Source organism: Thunnus albacares, chromosome 18, assembly GCF_914725855.1.
Source record: "Thunnus albacares chromosome 18, fThuAlb1.1, whole genome shotgun sequence".
Classification (NCBI taxonomy): domain Eukaryota; kingdom Metazoa; phylum Chordata; class Actinopteri; order Scombriformes; family Scombridae; genus Thunnus; species Thunnus albacares.
This window is the reverse complement of record NC_058123.1, coordinates 27,643,689-27,663,009: the sequence shown is the minus strand read 5'-3', so window position 1 is coordinate 27,663,009 and position 19,321 is coordinate 27,643,689. Positions and strand designations below refer to the sequence as shown.

Genomic DNA, 19,321 nt, shown 5'->3' with positions numbered 1-19,321 from the left:
TCTCCTGGGCCCCTTTTATTCTGAAGGTCAGAGTATTGAAAGTCTCATCACTTCCATGATCCTATCTTCACTGAACACTTCCAAATACCTTTTTCACCTGACACTTTATCAATATGTGCTCTTAGTTTATGAAGCTGTGCGCTCTGATTTCCACATTTTATTTGCTACCATATAACACCCAGTGGGCTCTGTGGTTTTATGATGCATTGTTACCACTAGGAGTCACCAAAGTCAGAATGCAGTCTTACAAATAGTGGCTTCAATGATTTTATTGGTTTAAAGTTACCATGTTTGAAATTATATACTATTGCTTTGTTCTGTGAAGTGCCATGCCATACAATGTTGCCTGAATTTAATTTTTTAATTTAACTGCAAAGTCACTGAATCTTCCTCAGATAGTGATGTCAGATTTGACTGACTGACTTGTGCTGGCCAATTAGCATTTCATCCATGTTTATTTTGCAAGATAGTGGACATACAGTAGGTTTAATGAAAGAGATGTAATTATTATGAATGTACAACATAAGCTAATTATATTGGGAGGACCATCTAGCAGGAAACATGTATCCATATAACAATCATATCAAATATCAAATTGTTCAACACTTCGTCCCAAATTAAATTCTTATTTTCTGAAGCACTTGTCATCAGTTATTGTCGGTTTTGTCCTTACAGTAGCTTTTTGTGTTGCACAGTCTCCTTTTCAAGCACCTGACATGTTTGGTAAAAGCAGAAACCAGGAAATTGTGTGATTGTATTAATTCAGTGGTTTATTATTGGACTTCCACAAAGTTGGGGGACTCACAAGAAACAGACTTGAAAAAAGAATGATCAAAATGGAAGCAGCAGAGGCTGAAAAATCCTTACATTTAGTCCCTAGTATGAATCAAGCCCCCAAAACACTGGTCCTACATTTCCCAAAATGCAAGTGGGTAGCATATCTTTTGTGAGACCCTCCCTGCCCAGTAAACATGCACATCTTTTAAATTCCACACTCCTACAATGCAGGATTTTTGTTATTCATTTGTAGTCTTTAGAATTGTAAACTGGTAAATGGACTTCACACATATAGCACTTTTCTACCTTAACAGACAAAGTGCTTTACAATTTGTTTCTCATTCACACACACACACACACACACACCAATGCCATACAAGGTGCTTGCCTGCCAGAGGGGAGTACTTGTGTATTCAGTGTCAAGGACACTTAAGACATGATCAGGAGGAGCTGGAGATGAAATCATCGAGTCTGTGATCAATGGACAACCTGTGCTACCTGCTGAGCCACGGCCGGAACACATCATTGTGTATCTGCTTAGTTTATCCAGAATTTCCCTCTCACCTACATGACCATGTGGGGATTCATGATCCAAGCATTATATGTCTGGGTGGTAACATGGAGGAAGCACAACCTGCTCAAGTCATCATTTCAGCAGATTGTCATACAAAATAAGACTGTGACTAATTTGCAGTTACATAGATTAATCAAAATGTTTTTTACTGGTACTGAAGAAAAGTGTCCACTCTATTTTGTAAAGACGTATTCTACAGCACATGTATACATGTGACATGTTGCATATGGTGATTGACTGGCTATCTGTTTCTCAGATGTAGCATCTTGTCTGTGACACCACACAAGGCCTCATCTCCACACTCTTACAGTTGATTCACACTTTCACTTCCCCATCAGCCAAACGAAGCCTGACTTACCCTGTACTTAACCTTGAGTGTATGAATTTTTAGCGCATCCATGAACAGTCTCTGACCTTTTCCCCTCCTTCACTGCAACTCAAATTCCTCTGCAGCTGCTCCATCTGATCTTAACTGATAACTCCCCTCACATGGGAGAGCGAGTGACAGCTTTCAGACAAAAACCACATCCACCAAAGTGATCCAAGCACATATGTTGTGAAGATGATACCAGCCACGGTAACCAGTAGGTCACCTTGTGATTGGTGGATTAAACTTTCTTACCCATTTGGTCTAGTACACCTTGTGAAATCCCATCTTAGCTCTGGAGACGTTACTTTATTTTAAAAATGTCAGCTATGTTGCTTACCTTAAACCTATAAACCAGGCCTATTTTAAATTGTGTATTTCTATACGGGAGTTTGGTATGAGCGTTAACTCAGAGGCTGTTCAGTTGGGCTGTGCCCTCATTGGACACGCTCCAAGTGTTTCAGGGCAGAGAACAGAGCTTATTTTTCAACAATATATCATGTCATATATACTTTGCTCTGGCGCTGGGACTGGCCCCCAGTCATCTCATTCCCTTGTGAAATGCATAACAATAACAAATCTGTTAAATGTCATCTGCGTCTGTGTTCTGCGCTTGGGCCCACTTGAGAACTACACCTGACACTGACAATGTTTGAATATATATTGTATGTTCAGTTCAGGAAGCTGAAACTAGTTTTTGTTTTTGACTTTATTTAACCTAAAAGAGAAATAATGTAACAGAGGTTAAGTCTATTTGTCTCCCATACACAAATATATGTAAATATATGTGTATGCAAATATGAAGGACTTTTTTTATCCTTCATATTTGAGTGAAGTTTGTTAAGTGTTCACAAGAGAGGAATGGTGGAAGTACGGTCTATTATGAAACGCTATGCCCAAAATATGTCATTTCTGATCTGTGTGTACCATAGAAAACATTTCTGCGGAACTCTTCCTTTTGCTCTTTCATTACCCTGTGGTCTCCATTTCCTGTTCTATTTATACTTTTCTGGTTAACTGACCAAAAACTGATGGGAATCTCACACTTAACAGAAAATATTCTTCTCCTTATATTGAACTTTTGTTTATAATTTAAGTCTCTTGAAAATATTATGAGTTTGTTGTTCCTGTTGGTGTATGTGGGCATGTGTTTCACTCATGTCTGGATCACTAAACACTGTCTATGTTGTAAAGGATTTGAGAAAAGAATGATTACAAGTTTATTTTCCTCAAGATAAGGTGCACAAATTCATGATTTCTCTTCACAGTACAGCTGGTACTATGGACCCAGAGAAATCATAAGAAATACAAAAGAATAAAGGGAATTTTCTTGCCAGCCTGATAAAGGACCACCATACTCATACTGAAACTGTTTTTTGTAAAATTACTTCCAATAATCAAGATTCTGAGTGCAAGTTAGGCATGTCTGATCTGGCCACTGTGACTCACAATTACCAGAACGCAGCTGCTCCATTTCCTGCTTCCACATGGATTTCACAATCTTTAAAAGCTCAAGCAGCGAATGGATTTTCAAACCAAGTATCACTGCTTCTTCTGAAGGGAGCGCTGCTTCAGGGTGTACTCGACACTTTTTTTTCCTGTTAGATTCTTAATCCTCGTAGCTTACAAATGAAAATAAATCTTGTGTAACATCTGTAGCGAATTTCTCATGTGAGTATTTTGATTTATCCCTATCATCAGAAATGTGTTCTTTAGTTAAGTATATTATCTATTTTAGTGACACTGAACATACTGATGTTTATTCTGACAGGTGCCAGCCTGAGTAGTAGATGTTTTTGACGGCATTTTTAAGATGAATGCACTGAATCCATGAAGACTTGTTGACAAGTTTACCTTAAAGGAATAAAAGTATCTGACCACACACAGTCATTGTGCGGAGGATAATGATCATATGGATATTATTGCTCTCGCTGTTCTGCGAGAGCACACAAGACGGAAATGGAAAAGAAAATGGTGAGTATATCATCTTCTAACTTGTAATAGTCTGCAAGTATAAAGATTATCTAATATTCTTTACAGCTGTAAGGAATATCAGATACTATAAGTGAATATACAATTCAAATTACATCATATTTAAGAGAGGACAATGTTCACTAGTAATGCTTATTTGCACTGATTGTAAATTGTCAATGTATAAATGCATATGCAGCCTATTTACTGTAATAATAATCTGACATTTTTAAACAGATTTTTGTTTTTGTCTTCACAGACAAAATATTTGGTTCTAACAGTGCGCTTTTGGTTTCTGTAACTTGTGCTGAAATGTTATTGGCAATATGAATACAGTATATTTAAGACTGCTTAATATGCACCAGCTTGAGGTAAATTGGTGGAGATTCTGTCATAGACCATCTCAGCTAATATACACACAGATCAGGGTTGTAGCCAGGAATTAATTTTTGGGTGTCCAACACAGGTGGACAAAATGTCTTCAAGATCATTCAGGATTCACAAATTTGTACATCGGTGCCTGTTTTTGTGATCTTCTAAACAGAATTAGCAATGGCCGCTCGTGCTTCAGTTTCCACAAAAGATAGAAAGGTTTCTGATTACACACGGGCCATTATCTTGCCTCTTATCCACATGAGTAATGCAGACAGACAGCTGCTCATTTCCAGGGCAATCTTTCATGTGAGAATTTCTTAAGGGCTTCATCAGTACTTTATTGACAGCAAGTGAAATAGTGCAATGCTCTCAAATTTCCATCATTAAAAAAGTTATAAAAGTTCATGTTGCCCTAAACTCTCATCACCACTGAGGGCAATTTCTTGGTGACCACAAACTAATGGTTGCTTTCACAGATTAAAACAAAAAGCCCATAGAGTGGATCCTGAACATTATGCTACTAAACCTCTCTAAAACCCGAGAATATAAATTAATCAAAAGGCAGTTGTATGATTAATATCTACAAACACAGACAACTGCCTAAGCTGGAAATCAGAGTATTAAGACTGACTGATATAGTTTCTACTAGAGAGACTGTATTCCATTCAGATGGGTGTTGTAAGAATATAGGGCATCCACAGGGCTGGCATTAGTATTAGTTTAGAAATAGTAGTTTTTAAAAATAGTGCAACTGAATGTTCACTTAAGGTGTTTTTCCATCACCAGGACTTGCAGACCTGCGACTGAACATTTAGTCATTGTTCCTTGTTTTCCTTTTGTTTCCACTGTCCTCCGCCCACTTTGGACATATTCCATGGAATTTACTTCCATGGAATTTACTTCCATGGTTTATTTTGCAAACTCCTCTTCAGAAAGGAAAATCTTTAAAGTTCTTCCAATGAAGAGACTCAGTGCTAGGATAAAGGCCAAAGAGGAGGGATTTATCCACAGACCTAAATGAGCTAATCATGAGAGGTTCTGGTACACTGAACTGGGCAAACACCTGTGCTCTACAGTCTTGAAGTGTGGCTGAATGTGTGATATTGTTGTACTGATGCACACTCTGCAAATTCCTCTTTCATAAATGCTCTTAAAAATGCGTTCACTTTGTTGGTACCACCCCATCTAATTGTCCAGGCCATGCTTGTTCATATTGTGTTCAATGTTATTCCTCTTGGGAAAAAAGGAAAACTTTCAGTAACATTTCATTAAGAAAAAAAAAGAAAAGCACGCACAGACCATCTTTGCCCCTCTCAAAAGTTAAGGTTATGGGAAGATCCAGGTTATGGGTCATTAAGTCCAAGTAATGGAAAAACTCCATTACTAGATATCTTTCTCCATACAGCACCAGTCAAAAGTTTGGACACACTTTTTCATTCAAGGGAATGGGAAGGTGTGTCAAAACACTTGACTGGTACTGTGTGTACAGGGACTGACCCCCATGGGGGCAGCAGATATGGATAGTGTTTAAGACACATCAACTGGTGGCCATGCACTGTTTGTTAACACTTAGTTATATGAGCACCATGTATGCATGGTCTCTCCAGTTAGCCTTGATTGTAATGAAACGATCGGTTAGAGCTTGAGAGATTGTCTCTTTACTCAGAGAACCATGGTCAAGATGGATATGTTATGAAGATATGTCCTCCATGATTACAACTGTATACTGTCAATCTTTCATTATCAGTTTATACACCAGTTATCCATGCTTCACAAAATGGGGTTCTTTAGTTGACAAATACATGAATCAATATTTAAATGTTTTACTATCTGCTTAGTAATACCTTATAGTCAGCTGTGTTGTAAACAATTTATTAACTGTAAATAGTTCAACAAGACAACAGAAGGACTGATATTTATAATCAAATTTATTTGGAATATTTCCTGATGCCGCCTCACCACTGTTTGACTGTTTGCTGTGTAAGGTAAAGAGGGTCCTTTAAAATGTACTATGGACATTTTTCCTCAGGTGTCTTGCATTGTGAACCACAGAATATGAGGCTTACCACCCCTGACCAGAAGATCCTGTTAACATGGGAAGACGACCCTTCATGCTTAGCAGTACATGACGTCTTGATGTATGAGGTGGTGGTACTCATAGCAGACCAGCAAGTACATAATGTAAGAGCTGATTTTTGTTTTACCAGTGTTGCTGACTTCCTTAAAACTCAGCTTCTGGAATAGCCAAATAAACATACCTCTAATTTGACTGTGAAAATGTTTTAGGATACATTTGCTGTGACACCTGACCAAATAGGATCTACTCATTCCTGGAACTGGAAGCCTCATTTGCCATTGGAGTGTGCTTCCCATTCAGTCCGGCTCAGCTCCCGTTACAAAAACCGTACAAGCCCATGGAAACAGGAACAGACTCATCCAGGTTAATATTCAGTTTTCTTAACTTCATTTTGATCCTCCAAAATATTCAATTATCATTTTCACACATTTGACAGTAATGGTACTCCTTGAGATGCTTATTATGTCCTATTATTATGCATTTGCAGGGATAGGTAACCCAAAAACACCAGAGGTTTTTCCACGGGACAGAGTGTTTAAGGTTGGCAGTAGAGCAACCTTCTGCTGCGTTGTGCCGGTGGGGGATACTTTTGACAGAATGGATATAAGTCGGTATTCTGGTACTTATATGAACACTACCAAGATCAGCAATCAGACGTATGCCTTGACTATCAACCTGGACCAAGCATCAAACACATATTGCACTGATGTAAAATGTCATACAAAGACACAAGAGAATGGGGCTTGTGCTTATATTGGCTGTAAGTATGGTTTAGTACTCAGATGAATTTTGAGATTTTGGAGTCTGACATACATCTTCTTAAAATATGCTGGCTGCTCAGTTGTTTTTGGGTTTTTTTGATGATACTTGACTCAGACCCACCTGATGACAGCAATCTTCTCTGTGAAACCCGGGATCTGCAATCAGTTGAATGCCTGTGGACAGTGGGAAATGACACACGCGTCAAGAATGAAACAGAATATCATCTACTTGGAAGGTATAATGAAACTATACTACTTGATGTAGCCATAGGTTGGAGTATGGAAGCGAAGAAATGCTGTGAGGATTTGATTCTTTTAAGTATGAATGATCCTTATTTGTCATTATACACAAGTATAAAAAAACTCTGTTTGGCTTCTCTCTGGTTATTAAATAAGACAAAGCAAGACAATTAACTTAAAAACAGAAGATAAAAGCACAACAACTGGATATGAGCAAGACAGCTGGACAAAAAAGACAAAACAAATGCATAAATAAATAAGTAAAAGCAGCATTTTTCCCTATAAACTTCTCACATGCTTTCATTTCAATAAATATTCAAATAATCCAATATTTCAGCAAAAATCAAAGATTAGAGAAAAAGTCCAAAAACTGAAAACAGATTTGTGTATCAGAATTTTGTTTTTTCTTCTTTCCTCTCCCATAAATCATCTCACGACCCTTCACATTTATCTTGTGAGCCTTTGGAAGGGCCCGACCCCTAGGTTGGGAACCACTGGACCAAACTAGCTAACTGTATATAAAGTAGTTGAAACTAGCTCCACCTCCAGCAGCTACAACAGTAACATGCTGCTCTAACATTGATGCTTCAGTATTAATAATCTAATGATGTCATATATAATAATATATCAGTCAGAGGGACCAAACCACTACTTTTACTGCAATACTTTAACTACATCAAGCTCATAATACTTATGTACTTTTACAGCAATACTTTAACTACATCAAGCTTATAATACTTATGTACTTTTACTGCAATACTTTAATGACATCAAGCTCATAATACTTATGTACTTTTACTGCAGTAGGATTTTTCATGCAGGACTTTTACTTGTAATGGAGTATTTTTACATTCCTGTATTGGTACTTTTAATTAAGTAAAGAACCTGAATACTTCTTCCACCACTGTTTATAGTATATATTGGAGGTGTAGTCCTGGTAGCCTGTTTGTTCATGTTGAGGGAAAGCATTGAGCAATTGTATTGAACTAAAATGTAAATTCTCCTGGTGTTTGTGACTCAGAAACTGTACAGGTGGGGGGAAATGCTCACAAAAAGTGCAAGTGAGTGCTGGTGAGCAGAACTGGACTTTAACAGCACAAAATAGTCTTGGCACAGTGGAGCTCACAGACAGGGCAGACCTCACTAAAAGAGGTTTGTAAAAATCAGCATTTGGGTGTGTTAAAATGCTTACCTGATTATGCATATCTCTTTTTAATGATTACATTCTGCTGATCATTATTTTTCTTTTGTTTCAGTGCACATGTTTGCCCCATTGGAAGTGACAGCTTCAGCTGTGAATGCCAGAAATGTCAGCCTGGAGTGGGGGTGGAAGGCGCAACAGTACAATAATCTCAATATAACATGCCAAGTAAACGTTAGCAACGGTGAAATAAATAGCATAGTGAGTTGACAAAGCAAGGAGGGTGATACATTAGCAATGTTTTTAAAGTAAAATTCTTTTCTGAACTATGCTAACAATTTTCATGTTCATGTTGTGTTCCCAGAGCGAAAACTTTGGAGTTGGCCTTAATTTTACAGTTTTGGATGACTTGATACCAGATTGGGCATACACAGTAATGGTACGATGTGGAACAACTCACTATTTCTGGAAATGGAGTGAGTGGAGCTCAAGTATCCAGTTCCACACAAAGGGTGATGGTAGGTATTAAAAAAAGTAACAACAAACTTGTAACCTAGAACTGCAATTTTATAGATATTTTTCACACTTTCTGGTTGTCTCTTTTTGTCCCACAGTTCCAGATGCTCTTGATGTGTGGATGCAGATGAAGGATAACCAACTAACAATCATTTGGAAAGTAAGTCAGGTGATTGGGTACCATTTTGTAATAAGGCACCATTTAACCTCAACCAGTTTAGTAGTATATAAACACAATTTCTTGGAGACAAGGTTGCCATGAATATGCTATGCCAGTCCTGAAAAAGACCTGATGTTACCTCTCCACAGATGCTACAGGCCAACCAGAGCCATGGACACATCATAGATCATGAAGTGACATGGGCACACACCAATACCCCAGAGAGACAAAATAGAACTAAAGTGGCTCACCCCAAAGACAGTCTTGCACTCAGTCTGAACACCACAGAAGAGTATATCATCAGCGTTACAGCTAGGAATATAAATGGCAGCTCTTCCCCATCAACCATCACCACTTCAATACATCACAGCTTCAATTCAGGTATGAAGCAAACAAAGATGGACACATTTTGGGAACAATCCAGGCCTTAAACCTGCATTAAAAGATTTTTTACCACTTAGGGGCAGCACAGCAAGCTGTAAACACAAAATGAACACATTATCACCTTGTAAAGAAGCATGTTAGCAAACATTTGCCTCTATATAAATCCAGCAAACGGAGTGATCCCTTCTAGGATCCTTGGCAGCAACGGTGGCTTCAACCTGTCCTGGTCTGCCAGTCCTATAGCCAGCTGTGGCTACATAGTGGACTGGTGTCCTGCCCTAGGAGAGAGCAGAGTGGAGTGGCTCAAAGTGCCTCCCAGTGAAACTAATGCCAGTATATTTTCAGGTAAGTCCTATTCTTTGCCCTCAAAACTGTTGCACCTATGTAACAAGACATTTTCTTGTCTTACAATACATCTCTTTTGTTATATCCGCACCCCAGAAAACTTCAAAGACGGATTGCGTTACTTGTTGTCCATATATGCCTGCACCCAGGGAGCTCCAGTGCTGCTAGAAAGAAGAGAGGGCTATGTCAGAGAGAAAAGTAAGATTCAATTGTATGAATAGCCCGTGGCATATTGTTCTTACAATAAATATGTCAGTTAGTTTATCAGTGTTTCACCCATGTTACGCTTTGCCAGGAATACAAGACGGCCTGTTTGAAACATTGACAATGGAACAGCAGGATTCAGATGTTGTGGTATCCTGGCATCCTATATCTCTCAGAAAACAGACTGCTTTCATCAAAGGATATATTCTGTATGCTTTGGACAACAACAACAACAGCATTGTCATCAATGTCAGCAAAGGTATTGTGACATCCAATTATTTTCAGATGATAGACCACAAAAACTGCTTTCAAGGATATATACTCATTCTCACCTTCTGAGCATTTAAAGTGCAACACTAGCTGATGATAGTGTTTCCGCTGACCTCCAATGCTCTAACATTATCACTTTGCTGCACTGTACTGTCAAAGTTTTCACATTGTGATTTTGACATTAAACAAGATTAAGAGTCTACAGCCAAGCTCCATCAGCTTACCCAGGCACCCAAATGCTAACATCAACATGCCAACATTGACATATTATCAGTTACAAAGTTGATCTGGCGAACATGTTAGCATGTACCTGTTTACACATCCAGGAGATGTGAAGCAACTTTAGCACTTATTTGGAGTCATGTTTCTAACTAATTTAAATCCAATATTCACTCTCCTTTTAGCTCTGTTTGCTTGCCACCAACTTCTGAGAAAAATATCTGACTCTTACTGTAATGCTCAGTTATGTTCACCGGCTAGTCACTGTCTTTCTGCTGTGTCATGCTTGACTGGTAGTATACAGTGGCTTTATCTGAGCTTTTTTTATATTTTTAAACAGCATTGATGAAAATGGTGAGACTGAATCAAACAGTAAAGTTGTAGGATGTGGAACCATGAAAATGAAATAAAAGAAACCATAAAGCTCTGTAGAGCTGAGGGAACTACAGAGTCAAATGATAATTCTAAAGATAGGGAAATTAAAGATAAGAAATAGAAATGTAACTTATTAACAGTGTATCAAAGTTTCTAATTTCACAATTAGTGCTTATACTATGTATATCACCCAGTCCTACCTATGCATCAAAAGTAAAAAACCTACAACATAACAAAAGGGCTTTGTAGTTAATATATGAAATAGGTCAATGGGACATAAAGTGCCAAACCAGTTATATATCAACAGTGGAAAAAACAAAGACTCCACACTTTTTGATTTTTAATGAAGGAATATTTTGTGCAAAAATGCATTTAAAAGTTGATGTGAGGCTTATATGAGGCTCCAGCAGACTGAATTAGTCATATCAAGTGGATATCTGCCGCATTTACAGTCTTTTTAGCATCAAATTCCCTCTTTGTGTTTCCTCAGACAGTGTTTCCTGTACTGTTGAGCTGGGGTAGAAGTATAGTAACAAAAAGAGGGACTTTGGCACTAAAAAGACTGTAACGTTGAAAGATATCTACTTGATTTAACTCATTTGGATTTGAAGCTAAATATTAGCTTCAGATAAACTTTCAAATACATTTTTGTACAGGAGGAAGACTGTGGATTTTGTCCCCATCATTAAGTGCATTATGAAGAGATCTTCTAATGGTCTGTATCAACAAGAGGAATGATAATGGCAAAAAAAAAAACTATTTTAATGTTCATTTGGGAACCCAACTATTGTTTTAAGAAAGACTTGAAAAAATTGTGAACCCATTCTTTCAATCTCTCTCTTTTGGTTCAGAAGATCCTGAGACTACCAGCCTGACAGCAAGAAATCTTAAAATCAGTACCTACACATTCACAGTGAAGGCACAGACAGCGGTTGGAGAATGTGGCACTTCATTCATTTCTGCCACCTTGAATTCACCAAGTATGTTGTTTCTTTTCCCTTTCAGACCAACACACTTGTGTAGAAATCCATGTTCATGAGTGAAATTTAACAAAATCGAATTTGAGCACTGATTGTTACTTTATTTGTTTTACTCCTGTTCCTCATCTGGGCTGTTTGTCTTAATTCACCAGCTGATTACTTGATTACGGCGGTCTTCATATCCTTGGTCACAGTTTTTGGTCTCCTTTCCCTTACCACTATACTTTGCTACAGACACTGGACATGGTAAGTAAGCCATAGATTTTCTATGTCATTTGCTCAAGTGTTGCCTCTGATGGTGGCATGTGGATGATTAAATGATGTTGCCATAGTTTTGTTTCCCCACTTCATGGCTAAAAGATGTATTTTCATGTATTCTTACACCCAACAGTATCAAACACAATGTCTACCCTCCAATCCCAAAGCCAGTGCTGACGGACAAGTGGTTGTCGTCACCGGTAAGTTCTCAGAACCGTCTTAAAGGGACACTCCACTGGTTTTACACATGAAGATCGGTTTACTCATCACTACTCAATTTGTGAAAACACTTGTGTAATGCCTTCTGTGGCTCTGGTAGGATCTGTCTAAATTCTGAAAAAAAATAACCCTGATGATGGCACAGTGATGTCGTCAGGCTTATCTTGGACTGGGCTTGAGACTTCAAATCTTTGACAGATACAAGTGTTAGAAACACTCAGGGTATAAAATTTGAAAGATGTGGGCATTTACAAGACAGGGACACCAACTGAGTTGCATTATGGGAAGTGAAGGATCCAGCATTGGTGGAGCTTAACAGATTCTAGACTGAAAGTCAGGATGTCTCTGCTTCATATGCTTTGATTTCGATTCTTTTCAGCTGAACTAGCAGCATGACTGTAGGAATGACAATGTCAGTCTGTTGAGTCATCAGTTGGTCCACCACTTTATTGACAGACTGAAATATCTCAACAACAGTTACTGTACAAAAATTCAGCCTAATCACTTTGGTGTTCCCATGATTTTTTATTTAGCATAATCAACAGGTCCAAATGTTTAAATTGTCCAAAACATTAGTTTTTGACTAAAAAACAGACAATCAGTGACATTCCCATCAGCCTCAGCTGTACTTTGTGCTTAGTGCTAATTAGCAAATATTCTGTTAACATGCTAAACTAAGATAGTGAACATGGTAAACATTTCACCTGCTGAACATACTGTAAGCATGTTAGCATTGTCATTGTGAGCATGTTAGCATGCTGGCGTTCATTTGCATGCATTTGGCTCAAAGCTCTACTGTGCCTCAGCTTCACAGAGCCACTAGCTTGACTTTAGACTAGTCAGTGTTCAGACCGAAATTAGTTCTGCGTACAAAAAACTAAGCCCTCTCATTCATTTCAAATGGAGGCAGTGCATTAACACAGTGGGGGTGCCAATGCAGGGAGCTCCAGCAAAACAATCCAGTGTCATCAGGCAAAAAAGTTGAACCTTGCTCAACTTTTGCTGCAACATCCTCCAGCAAGGCACTGCATTGGCTAATCACCCATATGCAAGCACACATTCCCTAGGGGATTACTTTATAATGTGAATGTGTTTCTGCCATTTATCTCACAATCATCACAATGAAAGATAAAGCAGTTTCCGCCACCATAACTTTCCAGACTTGTAAAATTATGTTTGGGAGTATTACAAATGGCTGTGCAGTATTCTAGCATCTGATAAGCCTTTTAAATCTGTAGCTCTAGCTGGACTTCCTGGATCATATTTCACTGTCTCACTGGCACCTTAGACAGCACGCCAACCAATGTAGCCCCTTGTACTGTTGTAATACAAAGCTGTTTTCGGTCTGAATGCGCCCTTAGTCTCTTCTAAGTTGATGGAATACGCCTTTGATATTTGTTGAAAATAAAATTGAGTGTTGCTACTAATTTGCATCATTGGTTCAAAGGTTATCAGCATTTTTGTATAACCAGCTACCACCTATCTTATATATGAATGTGAGTTTGTTTTATGTTTTCCAGGGTGAACATAGTTGTCGTCCTCTTCGCGTGGATTTGTGTCAGCACAGTGAAGCACTTATCACGGATGTTCCAGAGCTGCATCGTAAATCAGGTGCACCAGGGAATGATTACATCAGCCAGGACAAAACACCTTGTGTTTTTACACAAACTCAAATGGGTTACTACAACCAGCCCCTGAAAAAAAACACCCCACCACCCATCATTTTACCCACTGCCATTCCGTCAGGTTTACCATCTTCCCCATTCAAACGTGTATTTCCTAACCCTTCATATGACCTGATAATGCAGACTGGGGATCAGCAGTCCAACTCAGGACCGGATTTTCATAAGGGGACACCTTTAGAGAGATGCTCCAGTGGATACCAGCCTCAGAGTCTCATAAACCAGCCAGAAGAGGATCCAGACAGTCCTCTGTCCTGTGTCTTCACTTACATTTTGTTACCTAATTCATCTTAATAGTTGCTGCATGTACACCCTATAAAGTATGTCATAAATATGAAGGCAAATATGATAATGCTGCCAGAAACAGAAATTTAATGTGAATTTAGTGAAATAAATAATATATATTATGTGTACAGATTCACAGATTTTATCTACGAAAGGTAATGTCACTCAGTCGGTTGGTCAGTATCTCAACAACTACAGTATGGGATGGATTGGCATGAAATTTGGTGCGGACTTTTCCCTCCTTTCCTTTCTTCCTTAGCACAGATATGCTACAGATATTCTAGGTCACTTGTGGATAAGTTGTAATGATGTTGATGACTTTTCCTCTAGCTGCACTGCAGTTTGACATTTTTAATTTAGAGTGAAATGTTTGGATAACTATGGGATGGATTGCCATTACATTTGATTCAGACATTCATGTTCACCACAAGATGAACTACTGACTTTGTTGATGTGTTAACCTTTCATCCAATGCCACTTTGAGGTTGACATTTTCAGTATTTATTGAAAAATCTCACTAACTGCTGAATGGATTACTGTGAAATTTGGTTCAGGTATTTCTGATCCCCAGAGGATCAATTGTTATAACTTTGGTGATCCTCTCTTCTAGCGCCATCATCAGGTCCAATACTTTGGTTTATGACCAAATACTTGTGAATCTAATGACATTCCCATCAACCTCAGCTGTACTTTGTGATTAGTGCTAATTAGCTAGTTTTAGCATGCTACACTCTAAACTAAGATGGTGACCATGGTAAACATTATACCTGTTAACATCAACATGTTAGCATTGTCATTGCGAGTATGTTAGCACACTGATGTTAGCATTCAGCGCAAAGCACCGCTGTGCACAAGTATAGACACACAGCACTAGCATGACTGTAGACTCTTAGTCTTCATGAATGATCACTGATGAAGTGACATACATGTGAACTACTGAATAATAAAAAAATGACTGCAATGGTTGTGCTGAGGTTTTGCCCATGTATTTGGGTCATATATATGCAGTATATGAATAAATAACAGCAGGAATGCATTTAACTTGTGAACTACTGTCTTAATTTGGGGCATTGATCTCTATCCTTCTGTAAGTATCAAATACAATATGATCTCTGTAAAGTGAAATCATGACTCAGCTGCTTGAGTTTAGTAATGACTTTGAAATCCATGTGGAATACGTATGTGTAATGGAGTGGCTCCTTCTGGGTAATGGTGAGTCACAATGGCCAGACGTGCCTTGCACTCAGACTCTTTTGATAGTTGTGACTAACAGTGAAACTGAAGCCAAGACATTGTTCAAACCTACATAGTTTTCCAGAGACATGAAATACGTCCGCCTAATTTTTTTTATGGGGGAAGTGTAAGAAATGATGCCAAACACATCTAGAATATTTCCATTTGATGGAATGGTGAAGCTGTAAAAACATGGAGTCTTGGTGGAGCTGAATAGCTACCACTGAGGACATCTCTTTTTTTTTCCTGGGAAATTTTGAGTTTTAGCAACCTGGGAGTGTTCATTTAAAAGATTACACATGGTGCATATTTATTCAGGTGATTCAAATGTTTTTAGATTCAACACATTTAATTTGACTACTTTTAAAGCCAACAGCATAAATGAATAGACAAAGGATTCACTCTTTCCCCTGTTAGAGTATAGTCCTGGCAGTGTAAAGAAGGTTTTGAAACAATATCTAGACCAGGGGCGTCACTACAGATTTATGGTTAGGGGGGCTAAGCAGGGGGGCTGGGAGGAGGATTTTTTTTCTGTCGGTCATGATTTTTTGAGTAGCGATAGGTGTAAAATCAACACAATAGATCTGTCTCTTCATAGTTTGTAATAGTTACAGATCTAATATGACTTAAATGCTTTCCATCCACTGACTGCACAGATCAAGCAAAGGTATTGAAGTCAAGGAATGCTATCTCCTCTCTCTTAGATATGTTGCAGGTCCTAAGTATGTTATTCATACACAGACTGATGTTTGATGTGTGAACCTCTAAAACTAAAAATGTCATAAAATCATTTAGGCTGTTTATGCCTAATATGAGTAATAGGCCTATGTCATAAAATTCAGTATTAATTTTAACTGAAAGCTTAAACAACTTCTACTCGCTTTCTTCTTGATCACTAACCTCCATCAGACCTGCTCTTTCAGCCCTGTCAGTCTCCTCCATCTTCCTCCTCTCCCTCTCCTCGCCTGTTTTCAGTAACACGTTATTTTATTAAACTCAGATTTACAAGAGCTCCAGGCTTAATGAGCCACTTTAATTTTGTATTTGTCTGAACTGGCAAAGTCTTCTCACCTGAATGGCCTTTGGCAGAACTGCTGCCTTTTTGAAGAAATGTCATATATCCATCTACATGTTGAGGAATTGAGGGATATAAAATTGCATTATGATCAACACAATGTGACCTTTTCACTGACATTAACTAATTCTAGACAATAATCTATGCCTACTGATATGATTGTTTTGAAATACTTAAGAGGCATATAAATGTAAAGTATGTAAAGTGCTGTCAATAACAGAATTTATATCTCTTTTGCTCATTCACACTTGGGCTGGCTGGCTCGTCAGCTAGTTAGTACAGTGAAATTGCTTATAGTGATCATGCCATCTGGGTCAAATTAATCACTATAAGCGTATGATTATTATAACCGATTTTTTTTCTTTTTATTTATTTCTCATGCAGATTACCATCTAACTGATATTTGTATATTTATTACATGAATGAAAAACTAATGAGAGGGCCAGCTTTGCTGTAGCTGTTTCAAAATACAGTACAGCTGTTTCGCTGCTGATGCCTTCCTGACTCATTTTAAGAGAGAGAAGAGAGAGAGCAAGAAAGAGAGAGAGAGAAGCAGTGGTCAAGCGAGCTAGAGAGTGGATGAGGAGAGCGAGCAGTGAAAGCCAGTGAGTGAGAGGAAGAAAACATTATTTTCTGATTGTTTCATGGTAGTTACAAGTAAATACACCCACACCCCGCACCACCACACCCCTGATAATGGTGCTACAACCGCTAATTACAATATCATAAGTGTATCATGGGAGAAAGGTAAAAATTAAAATTAGAGTTAGTGTAATTTTATTTTCCCCCCCATGTTTTCATGTCTTAAAAGACCTAAAATGAGCACTGTAAGTGGACTATTGATTACTATAAGCAAATAATTTAAACAGCATTTATATAGGAATGATTCTGTCCTGACCAGAATATGTTTATCAGCCAAGTATGCAGCATACACAGAATGTGTCTTGGCATTTGCTCCCATAAACACAACAGATGAACAAAAATATAACAAGAGTAAAGTAATAATAATAATAGTAAATAAACAAAGTAGTACTAAAAATAATGAAAATTTTTAAATAGAATGGAATAATAATAGTTTTGAAATGGTATATAAAACACGAAATGAAATATTGACTGTGTTATGGTCAAAGAAATGAAGTGTATAGAATATATGAAAGTGACAAGAGCAAAAATTAAATGTGACATGTGCATAAATAATTAAATTACGTATCAGTGGAGGTTGAATGCAATGTACAATGTAAAGTCCAGTTTAATGAAAGATATGAAAGTGACCAGTGCAGAGATTAAAGGAGGATGTGAGATGTTAAGTCCAGTTTGATAACAGAACAGTTATTTAGAAGAACAACAGCTTCTGTATCTGCTGATAGAGGATTTTATGGATCTCAGTGTTTTGAGAAATTCGAAGAGTCTGTGTCCAGGCTGATCAGCAGCTGATGATCTCCTCAGTTGAGTGAATGATGCGCTGCAGCCTCTGATTGTCCAGTTTGGTTGCTGCACTGTACCAAACAGTGATGGATGATGTGAGGATGGACTGGACCATGGCAGTGCAGACCTGGATTAACTCTGCCTGTGGCCAGTTGAGCTTCTTCAGCTGCCTCAGGAAGAACATCCTCTGTTGGACCTTCTTGGTTATGCAGCTTATGTTGATGTCCTGTTTAAGATCCTTAGAGATGGTGGTGCCAAGGAACTTAAACTCTACAGCAGCGACTGTGGTGCTGTTGACGGTGGTGGAGGGGCTCACCTGAAGTCTATTGTCAACTCTACTATAGGGAGGGTGTTTATCTCCAGGCTGTTATGGCTGCACCAGGATGTTAGCTGCACCGCTTCCTGTTTGTACGCAGACTCGTCCCCGTCCTGGATCAGACCAATGATGGTTGTGTCATCTGAACTTGAGGAGCTTCATGGAGGAGCTTGTGGAGGTGCAGTCATTCATATACAGACAGTAGAGGAGACACAGTCCTGTGGTGCTCTGGTGCTGCTGGTCAAAGGGGTGGAGGTGTGCTTACCCAGCTTCACACACTGCTTCCTGTTTGTCAGGAAGTTAGTGATCCACAGACAGAGAGGCTCAGGCACAGTCAGCTGGGAGAGCTTGGTGTGGAGGAGCTCTGGCACAATAGTGTTAAATGCTGAATTGAAGGCAGTGAACAGGATCCTGGTGTAGGATCCCCGGCTGTCTTCATTCTAGAGGATGAAGTGCAGGCCTAGGTTGATCATTCACAGACCTGTTAGAATGGTATGCAAACTGTGTGGGGTCCATGAGGGGTTCAGTGATTGATTTTAGGAAGGGCAGGATGAGTCTTTCAAAAACTTTCATGTTCAAAGGTGTCAGAGCAACTGGCTGGTTTATGGTTCATGATGATGTTCAGTGTAACATGTTGTCTGATGGGTTGAATTTTTGTCTCATCAAACCATAGAACTTTCTTCCAGCTGACTTCAGAGTCTCCCACATATGTTGTGGCAAACTGTAGTCCAGATGTTGTGGTTTTTATTCATCTCTTTCCCACTCTCCCATAAAGCTGTGACTGTGCAGTGCAGTCAGCCGGCCAACCATTGCTGTCTCCACAGCGTCTGCACTCTCACCCTCTGAAGCTCAGAACTCCGTCAGAGTTGTCACAGGTCTTCCTCACTCGTCTCCTTCTTGGACGCTCATTCAATTTTTTAAGGATGGCCTGCTCTAGACAGATCAGTAGTTTGGAAATGTTCTTGTCTTCATTCTCTGACTTGTGCTTCTCAGTAGTCAGCTTTTCATAAGTTGCTTGGAGTGTTTTTTGTCTTCATGGTGGAGGATTTGCCATGATAAATACAGCTGCATTTACAATCAAATAAACACCTT

The 19,321-nt window shown here is 38.7% G+C and overlaps 2 protein-coding genes and 1 long non-coding RNA gene across 4 annotated transcripts; 2 read left to right on the top strand and 1 right to left on the bottom strand.

Annotated features, from left to right (window-relative positions):
• Positions 1-3,129: 3,129 nt before the first annotated feature.
• Positions 3,130-7,376, top strand: LOC122968526 (leukemia inhibitory factor receptor-like). 2 transcript variants are annotated; one of them, XM_044333844.1, is made up of 6 exons: positions 3,130-3,389; positions 3,490-3,692; positions 6,094-6,245; positions 6,351-6,504; positions 6,635-6,901; positions 7,018-7,376. In XM_044333844.1, the coding sequence occupies exons 2-6, from the start codon at positions 3,623-3,625 to the stop codon at positions 7,314-7,316; spliced, it is 942 nt and encodes a 313-aa protein (XP_044189779.1). In that variant the 5' UTR covers positions 3,130-3,389; positions 3,490-3,622; the 3' UTR covers positions 7,317-7,376. The 2 variants fall into 2 exon arrangements, with proteins under 2 accessions (XP_044189779.1, XP_044189778.1); XM_044333843.1 differs by having other exon boundaries at positions 6,629-6,901.
• A 640-nt stretch (positions 7,377-8,016) lies between these two features.
• On the top strand, positions 8,017-14,302 carry LOC122968524 (oncostatin-M-specific receptor subunit beta-like). Its single transcript, XM_044333842.1, has 12 exons — positions 8,017-8,294; positions 8,399-8,544; positions 8,648-8,801; positions 8,898-8,959; positions 9,109-9,340; positions 9,512-9,688; positions 9,785-9,886; positions 9,984-10,151; positions 11,608-11,736; positions 11,889-11,982; positions 12,128-12,194; positions 13,734-14,302. Exons 2-12 carry the CDS (start codon positions 8,404-8,406, stop codon positions 14,187-14,189), a joined length of 1,782 nt encoding a protein of 593 aa, XP_044189777.1. The 5' UTR covers positions 8,017-8,294; positions 8,399-8,403; the 3' UTR covers positions 14,190-14,302.
• Positions 9,779-16,650, bottom strand: LOC122967917. The gene is made up of 3 exons (XR_006398709.1): positions 16,485-16,650; positions 16,314-16,378; positions 9,779-9,852 (listed from the first exon to the last, which is right to left on the bottom strand). It is a non-coding gene; the product is annotated as an uncharacterized LOC122967917 (long non-coding RNA).
• Between the last annotated feature and the right edge of the window lie 2,671 nt (positions 16,651-19,321).

What these genes read in the sequence shown, in the direction of transcription:
- LOC122968526 (XM_044333843.1), top strand. Translation starts at nt 3,623, where the DNA reads ATGATCATATGGATATTATTGCTCTCGCTGTTCTGCGAGAGCACACAA. An exon ending in CGGAAATGGAAAAGAAAATG is followed by an intron (nt 3,693 to 6,093) that starts GTGAGTATATCA and finishes ATTTTTCCTCAG; the next exon opens with GTGTCTTGCATTGTGAACCA. An exon ending in ACAGGAACAGACTCATCCAG is followed by an intron (nt 6,505 to 6,628) that starts GTTAATATTCAG and finishes ATGCATTTGCAG; the next exon opens with GGATAGGTAACCCAAAAACA.
- LOC122968524 (XM_044333842.1), top strand. Translation starts at nt 8,404, where the DNA reads ATGTTTGCCCCATTGGAAGTGACAGCTTCAGCTGTGAATGCCAGAAAT. An exon ending in TAATGCCAGTATATTTTCAG is followed by an intron (nt 9,689 to 9,784) that starts GTAAGTCCTATT and finishes TCCGCACCCCAG; the next exon opens with AAAACTTCAAAGACGGATTG. An exon ending in TGCCACCTTGAATTCACCAA is followed by an intron (nt 11,737 to 11,888) that starts GTATGTTGTTTC and finishes TTAATTCACCAG; the next exon opens with CTGATTACTTGATTACGGCG.